Consider the following 12,799-nt stretch of genomic DNA (forward strand, 5'->3'; position numbering starts at 1 on the left):
CTGCTAATGAGCCCCTTCTAGCTCACGGACACAATACATGAACACAGAATGCCTTAGTCACTAAAAACAAATCACATCTTAGTGAACTGAATTAAATCAGGATGAATTCAGTTATTCAGCCTCTCCTCCTCCACATAAACTTAAACACTGAGTTATGATTTCATGCCCTCTTCCTTCAGTACTTAAAGATATTCCCCACAAAACACTAGCTTTAGAGATGAACCCATGTGGGATATATCTGTTTGAGGTTAGTCCCAAGGTAATTTTCATTTTTTGGAGATGAATTTGTAGGTGGTCTTCTGTTACAAAATGAGAACAACGTTTCCCAACACGTTTAACAATTTCTTTAGCTGCTTCGTTAGAGCCAAATTCAATTTTCTAGTTATTAGTATTTACTCTTTCTCCTGCTTTTAATTGGGCAGTGTTCACATTCAGTTTTCACTCCTAAGCCACCACAAGTTCTATTAGAAACAGGGAGGAACACATACCGTAAACACAATAAACATAACATGAACTAGGAGTTCTTACTTTTTACATGAATCTTAGGGAAAAAAGTTGAAGAAAATAACCATCCCCCTGTTTAATCTCATCTAGTTGCTAAATATGGATTTTTCTGTGTCTTATTCTATGCCATAATGGGCAGAGAAATGCAGCAAGAGTCCATTTGAGTTGGAGCTCGATAGCTACAATTCAGTCCCACAGGCAGAGTAATTCAAGTCTTTTTACCTTTGATACTTTAATTTTACCATGTTTAAGTACTTTGAACTTGTTAAATACTGTCATAGTTTTTAGAATTGCTTGGAACTGACATAAGCATGATGGTTGAAACAAGGGCAGGCTTTCTGATGTAGCATTTTAATTATGTCGGGGGCATAACGACATTCTCTCTGCAGCTCTGGTCCACTGACTTGTTCACTTACCTACAGTCAAACACCCTGGCACCAGCTCCTGTGTGTGCCTCAGAAATGCAATGCAGAACATTGTGCCAAACTTTTCTTTTGAAAGCCAAATATCATCTTCAGTTCATCAAATTTTTTACTGAGACGTGTGAGAGTATTTTTCCTTTGAAAAGTTAAATCATTAATCAAAGCCAGTTGGAAATATTTCACGATTGAAACGCAAGTAGGATGGCTCAAGGAAAAAAAAAAAATAGCACTCGTAGAAAGTGAGTAAGATTGATCAGAGGAGTGTTTTTCAAGCTTTCTGACTGTGACCCACAGTAAATAAAGACAATTTATATCACAGTGAAATACTTACTGGCCGTCTGATATTTTCTATTCTATTTCATTAAAAAATGCAGATTGACACACTTAGCTAATTTTGAGATGCTTTAAGTTGATTTCACCATTCAGTGGATCATGTGTCATGGCTTGAAAAACACTGGATTAGAGGTTACAATTTTCATCAGAGCTGAAATGTCGTGGAACACTGCTCTCTGTTGCTTTATGACTAGGTTCTTTCTCAATGATATTTACCTCTTCTTTTTTTTTGAAGGTAGGCTTGTCTTCTTGGGACTTTCCTCTTTTAGCTTGCATTTTAGCCCCCCTTTCTTCTTCCTTTTGATTTTCAAGAACGGTAAGGTCACTCATTTAAAAGAAGCCCTTGCTAGCTTACAAGAGTGAGAGGGTGCTTAGGTCACTCTGCATGTGGCGTGAAGTGACTTCTCTTTGGCCGTCCAATGCTCACATTCTCCCCGTGCCAGTGGTTCTAAACAGCAACGTGGGATGGTTTCCTCCCACCCAAATCTTTTCTCACGAGCCTGCCATCGTGCTCACTGAAATCTAGCGTGATGTGGTGCATCTAGTACGTGTTGACAAATCTTGTGTGTGGTCTGGTGCATCTTGTTCCTGATCTCAATGGAAGCTGTGTTTATGAGCCCCTTGTAAGAAGCAGGAGTGAAAGACAACTTCAGCGCAATGCAGACTTAGCGACAGAGAGTTCTCTCTGGAAAGGAGGATACACAAGCATTTCTTTTTTCTTTTTTTTTTTTTTTTTTTTTTGCGGGGTAGATGGTGGTGGTACGGTGGTGGTGGTTAGGTATAGTGCTCTTAATGCAGCCTTGCAGACAGACGAAAAAATATTTCTTAGCTTACAAATATTCCCCCACCCCCTATTTCCACCCTTCCTTGTGCTACGTAAATTTGTGTCACCCAGACGGTAAAAGACGCAAAATGTGTGCTCTTAATTGCCAGTCAGTTTTAAGTTGCTGCTACCCCAGACGAATGGCTTTCTGCAAGTTTACATTAAGCTCAGGTCTACATGATGGCAAATCAGGGTTTTGACACTTTTTTTTATAAAAGGTCCAAACCGGCTCCTTTCCCTCCCTTATTACCAGTTAATTCCAAGGGGGTTATTTTGCCTCCTGAAGATGATATTTCTGACCATGATTCATCACGTCAGTTTCCCACCCCAACTTTTAGCATATTTTATTAAATGCCAAACACGCAGAGAAAGTGAGGAGTTACGGTCCCCCGGCCTCATGTAGACCTGTGGATAGAGATAAGTTGTTAAAGGGAATGAGTTTAGATGCAGTGCAGAATCATAAGTCAAGGCGGCACCACCACATTTGTCATCTTTGGGTTAGTTCATGTTTTCTGGTATTCATAGCAACCAAGCACAGAGCAATTCACTTCTCTCTGGTTGTACCAGTAAATTTGGTTGGTGGAATAGTTAGCTATCAATTGATTGCTTTATGCTTGCACGTTGCTATGACCTAAAAAAATGAGCAGCTTGCCAAATGATCAAGCACGTGGGGCTGTAGGAATGTGGGCTCAGTCCCAAATTTGATGTGTATTACATTTCTCGTAAGTTGCAGGCATCACACATTTGGTGCAAAATGTTTACTGTACCTGTTTCTTTTGGACAGCTGTCTGAAGTTTATCTTCTTGTACTTTCTTTTCATTGACCCACTTCCCTTCTGTTTTCTCCTCTACCTTTTCCCCTTTTATCTTTTTCTCTTGCATTTCCCTTTTTTTCTCTTCTAGCTGCTTCTTACGTTTTTGCTCTTCTATCTTAGCTCTCTCTTCTTCCTCTGCCTTTGCCCTCTGCCTCTCCTCTGCTGCCCTTCTCTCCTCCTCCTTAATCCTTTCCCTCTCTTTTGCCTCCCATCTTTCTCTCTCTTGTGCAGCTGCTTTTTCTTCTGCTTCCTTTCTTGCTTTCTCCTCTGCTATCTGTTGTTCTCGCTCAGCTTTAATTCTCTCTCTTTCTTCTGCTTCCAACCTGGCCCTTTCTGCCTCGGCTCTTTCCCTTGCTTCCTGTTCCATCTTTTCATTATGGGGAACCTCATCTGAGCCTTTTTCCCTCTCCTCTTCTGTCTTAGGCTCATCTGTACCAATTTGCCCATTTTTCAATGACATTACTGTTTCCTCCTGGGTTTCTGCTGCTTTCTCTTCTGCCACCACCTCTACCTGATTTTCTTCGGTGCTCCCTTGCTTTGGCTTCTCTTCTTCCTCTTCCTCCTTTTCTTTTTCTTCTTCCTTTTTCTCTTCAGCATCCATCCAGTCATTCTTCCGGTGGGACTTGGTGACTGTTTCTGTTTCCTCTATCTCGTATCTTTCTCGGCGACTTTCGCTTTTTTCTTCCTTCTCTGCCATTTCATTTTCTGTTGTGTTGTTTTGCATTCTTCTGCTGGGTAGCAACAAACTTGCATCTGCTATTGTTGGGTCAGAATCCTTCTGGCGCTCCAGTGCTTCCTGAAGGCGTTTCTGGCGTCTTTCCTCCCGCCGGGCCAGGCGCTCCAGGAGTGCAGCCTCATCGTCGGCCTCCACCTGAATGTCTGTGGTGGTCGTCTTGACCTCCTCGTCGGGCACACTGGACAACAGAAACAACAGCAAGGACAGCTTGCTGATTAATCGGTCAGCTGGACTCACGTGCTGTGCTACATGGGAACTGTAGCAGATATATACATCTCCCCATATATAACCCCATATTAGTACATTCCTGCCTGGCTTTCAACTGGCAGCATATGCAAATCTTTGCCCAAGGTCTTTGTCTGGCCATGGGGAATCTATTCTGTGTACTAGAAGTGCTCTGAGTATTAATGCCACCTGGGCATTTTGCCTCAAGCAACAATTGATGAGCATTAATGTGTAAATACCTCAGCTCCCCTCACCTTTGGAATCAGAGAGCGCTGAGGTGCCTATACCGCAGTGGATCTTAGAGTTCCCCGGTGGAATTAAGCTCCTGATACCCACAGCGGTAATCTGCTTGGTAATGAAACCTTTATTTGGTTGCCTTCCCTTCTCTGTCTCACCTCCCCACACTGCTACCACTTTTTCCTGGGATAATGTTACAAGTAAACTGTGCTCAAATCTTTGTTTCAGAATCTGACTTTCAGGGAACTCAGACTAAGACAAGAACCAAACTGAACAAACGAATTCCTCTTGTATCATGTAGTGTTCCACATGTTGCCAAGTCATCCGGAATTCCTGATGTGGATTGCTGGAACACTAAGCACTTTGAGAGGATGGGAGTGTATGTTATAGTGCGGAGATGCTATACTCAGGCCAGTGACCCCCCCCCATGGTGGAGACATCTAACTGTCCACCACAATTTATGCTCCTCTTTCCTTAGTCACAGGGAAGTGATTGCCTGTCAAGGATTATATTTCCCACCCTCCCCTCTTCCTCACACCTAGGTGGGGCCCCATGACCAATAATTCCAATGAAATGTGAGCAGAAGTGAGATGTCCAGACCAGGACGAGTAAGAAGCAGAGCTCCATTCTCTTCCCTTTCTATCTCTGTCTACTGGCTAGATCAGAGGACTCCAAAGCCCCTGAAGTTGACAGAGTCACAGGAGGAGAGAAGATAGGGAACCAGTTCTACCAGTCAGAAATACCCACACTGGACTAGTATGTGTTACTGCATCAAGCTACTAAAATTTGGGGACTCATTGTTAAAGCAGCTCACGTTGCCCTAACTAATAAATATACCATCTCCATTCTTTGTCAAGATTTCCATGAATAAAGGGTCTCTTGCCCTTCTTTTCTGCAGTAGACAAAGGACAGGTAAATTTGATGCTTATAGAAAAAGAAAAAAATCTCTAAAAACCAAACTGTAGCATGTCCACCACTGTGCTCACTATTGCAGGATGCTGGACACTGCCCATGCCAGGGGTGCTGGTCTGCACTGAAGGAAACAACCAGTCATGTGATACTAGGACTGTGACTAGAGTTGGAAGAATATGTCTTGCAATGTTTAGAAACTCCATCAAATTTCATGGCTCATACCAACCTTGGCCCTTTTGAAGTTCAAGTTCACTTAATTTTGGAAAAACATATTTCACATTTAACAACAAGAAATGGCAGACTAAAGGCTAGATTCTAAACTTTCTTGGCCTCGGCTGTTGCTGTAAGACACCGTCTCCATGAATTAGACACATAAGGATTAAATTTCTCTGAAAATGCAAACAGTTCAGAATTTAAGGGGGAAAATCTATATACCTAAGGCATTTGGATCAAGTGAATTCAAATAATTTTTAAGAGGTACCCCAAATTCCACAATGCTAGCTGGCTTAAAGAACTCTTGAGTTAAGAAACAACAGACTCTACTGAGCCTTTCTTTGCTATTTATAAGTCAGGACAGCAATCAACAGGAGAAGTTGAGCACCAGTCAGTTGTTTAGCCCCAAGAAGAATACTTATTCTTCTTGTGGCTAATTAGTTTGTCAGAGGTAAATCACAAGTTATCAGATCTGAATATGCGCTACTAAAAAAAAGGAATTTTGTACTCAATCAATGCATGAAATAACTAATAATAGTACAATGTGAAAAAAGAAGAGAAACACAAGTAGAAGCAAGATTTTAAAAACTAGAAAACTATAGGCACTAGTAATTTTTTAAGGCATTGTTGATTGCTCACTAATAACCAGATTCACAAAAGGCCTTAAAATGTCGTTTTTAAACTCTTTCTTTCCCATCCCCTTCAACTCAGAAATAGAAAAGGCAGTGAAGACAATGCAGCACTGGTCTGTAAGCCTCTGCTACCATCTTCCTAACAACGGTCAACATTACTACGTGCAGGCACTGTGCATTTTACAGGTATTATCGTCTCACTTAAATTTAACAACATTCCTAAAAGAAAGGTATGATTTTTACTTCCATTGGACTGAAGAAATACAGTTAGTGAAGAAAGGGTCAAGCTGGGATCCAAAGCCAGGTAGTGAACCCCGGAGAACCTCTTTGCTATACTCCCTCCCTAATCAGGAGCTACGTACCGAGGGACAAAGTCTGTTTTTCCACCTAACCAAGAAGCTTCCTGATTGAATCATCCTGCCTGCCAGCACATTCGCTACTGCCTTCAGAAACCCTCTGTGTACCCACTCAAACTCACATTAAAGAGGCCAGAACTCTTTCCTTTCAGAATTTTCTACACAGATTGAATGAAGGGGATTATCAAATACAGTGCCCTCCCAACACACACAAAATGAAAGAATCTAAAACCAAAGCCACACAAAAGATCTTACATGGTGATTTCATTATATTTAACCAGCCCACAATTTAAAAATAAAATTATATTTTTCTCCATTCCCCTTCCCCATCTTTTCTATACCTTGGGTCACATAAATGATGTATACTAACTATTAGCGTAATGCACTGTGTGACCTTGTATGTGTGAACTTGTAAAAGCCCCTTTTGAAAAAGTTGAACTTATTAAGTATTCTCGACTTTCCTGATTTCTACCAGGACTGGTATAGGAAAAAATATAGTACTAAACTCATAAGCTTGTTTGAATAATTACATTAAATTAAACAGGATTCTGCACCTTGTTGAATATTGCAGAGATCAAAGACTACTGGTTTAGGGTGTACATCAGGAAAAATAAGACATTTGCAATTCGTGCCTACTCCTAAAATTCAAGTGTTATCTGCTACTGGTAGGTACAGAGGACTATTAAACTAATATATCTTCAGTTAACAGATAACAGATAACAGATAACAATACCCTAAAGAATGAAGGTAAGTAGTTTTCCTTATTTAAGCATATAACCCACGATTTTTAGTAAATAAAAAATTTACTAGATTACAAAAGAAAATAAAATCCTTCAACTGGGGTGTGTTTAGGGGATGGGATGCGGGGGGTGGGGAGAAAGGAGCACTGGTGTCCTAATGTCTAAGTCAGATTGACTGTGCAACCTGGTTAGTTGCCTAAAATGTCCACAGATGAATTAAACAAGCTAGAAAGACGGAAAGAGTTGAACTGGGCTGAGAAGGGGATGCTTTGCCCAACACATTCCTTTCATCAGACAGGCCAAGAAGCAACGGGAAAAATTCTCCCTTCGGAAGAGGACAGTACCTGTTCTGGGTATTGACCTCCACTGGGTCAGTCACCTGTCCCAAGGATTCTTCCTCTTGCTTCTGCCGCAGCCTTTCCTGCCGGGCACGGCGGCGCCGTTCCCGGGCGGCCTCTTCCTCATCATCGTCGTTCCGCTGGTAGGCGATTCTGTAACATCACAAAGACAACTTCTTGAGCTTGCCAACTGTCCACCGTCTTCACCAGCTTCTTGGAAGGATCGACACTGAACTTGACTACTTATCTAAAAGGGTGGTTCTGTTCCTTAAGTTTAGAGACCTGATCTGACTAGTTTTTAAACTTTTAAGTATCTGAAAAGCATTAGTCCAATAGCTACAGAGGATAATCTACAATGACCAAATAACAGCTGAAACTAAGAAGTTTACACAAAAGCAACTGCCTTTGGAGACTGTGGGTTAGCATATTTAGATTTCTTTACTCAGCTGATGATTAGCATGTTGAGATTTAGAAGCAGATATCCAAAGAACTGAACTGAAAGTACCGAAAACACTTATTGAAAAGATTCAGCATGTTGTATGAATTATTTGTGGATATGTTGTCACAAAGGTCAGAAAAGAATCAAGTTATGTTACCAAACCAGGGCTTTGGCATTAATAAGCCAAAGAGCTAACTAAAATCCAGAGCAGGATATCCTCTTTGCTTGGATTTAATTTTTTCCTTTTTGTTCACTTTCACTGAAGAAAAGTGTTATTGACAACTGATAGGGGGCTTCACAGTCAGTGCAGGACCCTCTAAGGTCGCCTCTTTTGTTCTAAAACTACTACCCGCATGCTGGGCACATCTTGGGAGCCCACAGGTGTGTATTTAGATAGAAACCTAAGGGCTAAGGCAAGTAGAAGAGGTGCAGAGGGTTTCACATGCTTTCCTAGTTCATCGGAAGCAAAGAACTATGTAGGGGAATTATACAATCAATATCACTAGTTAGATACGTTTCCCCTAATATTTATTCCCACGTAAAGAATCGGAGCCGGGGAACTCCAGATGCTCAGACTCATGAGGAGATAGCCTGCGTGGTCAACCTGGCTGTTTTGGAAGGAGGACTGCGTACTGACATACAGAGTGCCGAGAAGGCATGGCAGTGCTGGCTGGCCCAGGGACAAGCTCGCCTGATGGATACATGGGATGCAATGGAGCTGCATTGTGCAGCGGACTGCTTTTCACCTTGGAGAGTTAACATGCTTTTTCACAGTGTTACATATCTACAAATAGAAATCCAGGTATGTAAACGTTTCATACTTATCAATAATGACTAAGCTAAAATAATTTACAAATGAAAGAAAACAAAACAGCAGAATCACATAATTTATACCTACGAAACGAACCTAATATGACTGATGATGGTTTGCTCATGTTAGATTTACAAACTCGGTATTTTCGGATCCAGTACTTTACCTATCTTTTGACTTCAATAATACAAATGCTATGAATGCTTTTGACCTTACAAAAACAAGATGAACAGTTCTGAAGGTTGGTGGGTTTGTTCTTTGCTACTTAAGAAACTCTGACTTCATACTTGCTAAAATGTGCTAGTGTGCAATATTCAAATGCCAATATAAATAAACTGTCACTTAGTAATTCTATAAAGCTGACTGGTTTATTTCCACAAATACGGAGAGAAGGGCAGTGTGATATAGTTAAAGGATAACTAGGTTAATACTCAGAAAACCGAGTTTCTAGAACGGGTCTCTCCCCAGCTTGCAGCCCTTTGATTAACCTGCATTAAACTGCCTTGTCTGTAAGTGGGTGACAATGAGATGAAGTCATGGGTGTATTGTGGTAAGGCATACTACAGTGTAGTATTCTGTGGTTATTAGGAAAGTGCAGTGGAGGAGCTGCTGTGTGAGGAAAGATGAGTTCAATTTTAGACTTGTTGAATTTGAGGTGACAGCACGACATGATTTGAATGTTCCTTTCTAATTCAATCACATTGTAGTTTGCAGTTGAAAGCCCTTCCCAGTGGTTTGGCTTCAGTCTTCAGATTCTTGGCCTCATATTCCTTTGGCTTATTTCTCAGTAGACAGCTTTAACCACAGCAGGGAGAATGAGTCCTTAATGACTGCTTCCCAAGCTAATCAAACAGAAAGTCTTAATTCGCCCTTCTACGTCTCTGGATCAGCCATGAGGTCTTGGCTATTACTTGGGGCCTTCCTTTTCCAAGACAAGCAAGACACATAAAAGCTCCATATGGGACACGCTATGGCAACAACAAAACGCTCCCTGCTCCTAACTGGAATCTCATTTGAAGCCCTTAATTTCCCACTACACTTGAACATCTCAGAGGTGTTACTCTCCTTCCTCTCACCCACCCAATGTGCTTCATGGCGGATGCTGTTGGCTTTTAGTTCTGATGCGACCTAGATATGCCATCTGTCTCAGCCAGGTCACGCTCAGTCTTCCTTCGTCTTAGGATTCTCGTCGGAGGCGTGGCCTTCCACATCCAGATCACTGCCCCTGTCTCTGCTAACTCTTCTTGCTTCATACTGCTTAAAATTTATCATCACTTTGCATTGGTAGACTCTTACCTAGGATACACAGTTGCCAGAGCTAGATTTTTGAGGACGTTTTATTGCTACTAATAAAGAAACATGTTAAAATTGTTTTCATAGTTAAAAACAAAAAAGGAGCCAAAATGTTTTCATGGCATTTTGAATCAGAACGTGCCCGGCTGCTGGCTCAATAACATATCAGTTGACTTTGTAAGTGAAATTGTGCCCATGCCAAATGACTTGATATGTGTAGAAATTCTTCGAATGTGAACCTCCCTACTTTAGTCCTCAGAGGGCAGAGCACACAGCGGTTGCTTAGCTTTCAGGCCTCTCCCACGGCAACTACCCTTCATACTACTACCAGAGGTTTATTACTTTTCTTTCAAAATCGAAAAAGCTTAGTTGCTAAATTTTTTCTGACTCTAAAAGTAACATGCACTTATTATTGTCTTAAACCAGACATTTAAAAAATGTACAAAAGAGAAAGTAAAAGTCAGTTCCCGAATCCACCACTCAGATATGAACATGATTAACCTTCAGTGTATTCTACCAGAACTTCTCCTTTGCAGGCATAGATATTTTAATTTTTAACAAAGTGGGAGCATGTTATATATACTACTTTAGAAACAGCTTCTTTAATTTACCTTATTTATGACTATTTTAACACGTTAGTAAAATATAATTTCCAACAGCAACACAGTATTCTATGACTAGATGTACGTAGTGGATGTATGTATATGGATGTACTATAATCTATCTAACCAGATTTCTACTGATGAGCAGTTAAGATTTTTCCAAATTTATGTTCTTATAAACAATGCTGTAAAGGACATCACTATAGATATACTTTTACCACTTGTTCAATTACTTATCTAGGAAAAATTCTCTAAAGTTAGAATTCCTGAGTTTAAGATATGCTCATTTAAAGGCTCTTGTTACACACTGACAAATTGCCCTCCAGAAAGGTATGTAACATCAGCAACGTATGAGTGCTAATTTCACCATAACAAGAATTTATCCAAAAAGACAGATGAGAACACCACATCCTTAATAAGTCCACATGATAGCACAAAAACTCTGCTTCAGGCTTCAGTTAAAGACAAAATGTTAACATTCTAACTTTTCACACACCAGATTTAAATGTATTTGAAGTGCTGTTGACTAGTAAAAATCATACCTAACCACCCACTGGGTTGTAATAAAAGCATAACAATCCATTTGTTCTTTCTGTGAAACTTCAGCAGATGCTGGCAGTAACCAGTCTACTGTATCGTACACTATAAAGACAACTGATGTTCCCAGATGATGCAGAAGCAGCGGAGGACTCGAAGTTCCTCTGAATCATCTGAGAAAGCTTAAACTATGTTTATTAGAGTTTTAATCAAATGCATTTTACTTAAAAAATGAGTAATCCCAAATGATATGTAAAGCACCTTTTATTAAATAAAATGTTCAATTGACTTTCCCACCCAGGCTAGGTGTCAGCAGGTTTACTCTGGAGTATTATGCTTTGTTTCTGGGTAATTGCCTTTGCTCATCTCGTAGAGAACACTTGGAGAAAGGTATGATTGATCTTACTGCAGGAAGCCCAGGGCTGCTGGAAGCAAAATGGCTCATCAAATATGCGGGAGAGAGATGATCTTGTGTGTGTGTGTGTGTGTGTGTGTGTGTGTGTGTGTGTGTGTGTATCAATAAGTGCTGAACAATCTCAGAAGTCCATAATAATTACATGATGTTATTTGATTGTGTCAGTGGTATGAAAAAAGCAGAAAGGTCTGGCTTTTCTTCCATTCCCAGAACCACTGCCTAAATATCCTGGTGTTATATTATAAGAAAAAACAGGTCTATGCAATGGGAAAACTCTCTTGGAATGTTGTGGCTTTCACACCAAAGACTTTTTAAGACTTTACCACCAGACCTCTACTGCCTCAGTGTATTCAAGTAACACTGTAATCATGTTACAAGCTGTGCCTTTTAGATAGAAAGTTCAAATAAATAAAAGTATTGCAGACATGGCAAATAATGAAACCACTGAGGACTCAGCGTCTTTACATTTGGCTGGGCCAGGGTCTAAATGTACACTAGATGAGATAAAGAGGAAGTGGCAGAAGCTTCCACAGTAAGACACAGGAGCAAGGCACTAGCTGTCACCTTGCCCCAATGTCCCCCTCACCCCATCTTCTCCAATAAATATTTCTCAAGACTTGCTCAACACTGGCAAAATTCTTACTATAATTTCATCTACAGTATAGAATGTTTTAACCCTGTGTTCTCCATAGTGTGAAGAATGTTACTTTCATTTCCTTTCATTTTGTCTTTTTTAAAAAATTTTGCTATTTTCTGATTTGAGACTCTAGTACATGATCCTTAAAGTTTTCAAGTAAAAATGCTGGCAATAACATTTTATTAACAAGGCAAGGTCTCTTATCAGGAAACCATGTTTAAAAATAGAACAAGAACAAGTAATAACCAGTTTTATGAGGCGGCTGATGTTATTACAAGTCTAAGAACACTAAAGAAAAGATTTAAGTTTCTATATCTTACAGCATGGTTACTAACATTTAAAGAATGTGGATCTCTTTAAAATATCAAGAAAAATTAAAATATCATGACAGTTGCTTATAGTTTTGTTATTTATTAAAAATGTTTTATAAAGTCTATAAATTCAACACTGCATAAAAAAGGAATCTGTATCTTATAAACCACTGCATTTATACATATTTGCAGAGCAGTCTTTCATACCTGAAACAGTTATTTATCAGACTACAGAAAATAAATTTAGGAGTCTCTTCCAATAACTTCACCACTAGAGAACCACTGGTACATAGAAAGAGATTACCAGAGTGCCACTGGACAGACTCTGACTTGTCCCCTTCAAGCTCTTTTGCATACTTTAACATTCCTTGTGCTTGGTAAGCACACATACACATACACATACACAGACACACATGCAAACCCACAGGTTAAGTGAGGAAAACCTCGGAGAAAATAAAAGGCTCAAGGC

General features: G+C 40.1%; 1 protein-coding gene across 32 annotated transcripts in view; it reads right to left on the bottom strand.

The window, feature by feature from the left end:
- CALD1 (caldesmon 1) overlaps positions 1–12,799 on the bottom strand; it is a 188,092-nt gene that overhangs the window by 32,235 nt on the left and 143,058 nt on the right. For 19 of the 32 annotated variants that reach the window (XM_067042118.1, XM_067042122.1, XM_067042121.1 and 16 more), the window contains 2 exons: positions 7,292–7,438; positions 3,408–3,810 (listed from right to left, as the gene is read on the bottom strand). In XM_067042118.1, coding sequence (XP_066898219.1) covers positions 3,408–3,810; positions 7,292–7,438 — 550 coding nt within the window. Of the gene's footprint in view, positions 1–1,475; positions 1,557–2,849; positions 3,811–7,291; positions 7,439–12,799 lie in introns of all 32 variants that reach the window. The other 13 variants (XM_067042103.1, XM_067042098.1, XM_067042104.1 and 10 more) reach the window with 2 other exon arrangements.

The sequence above is a fragment of the Kogia breviceps genome, chromosome 9 (genome assembly GCF_026419965.1).
Source record: "Kogia breviceps isolate mKogBre1 chromosome 9, mKogBre1 haplotype 1, whole genome shotgun sequence".
NCBI lineage: Eukaryota > Metazoa > Chordata > Mammalia > Artiodactyla > Physeteridae > Kogia > Kogia breviceps.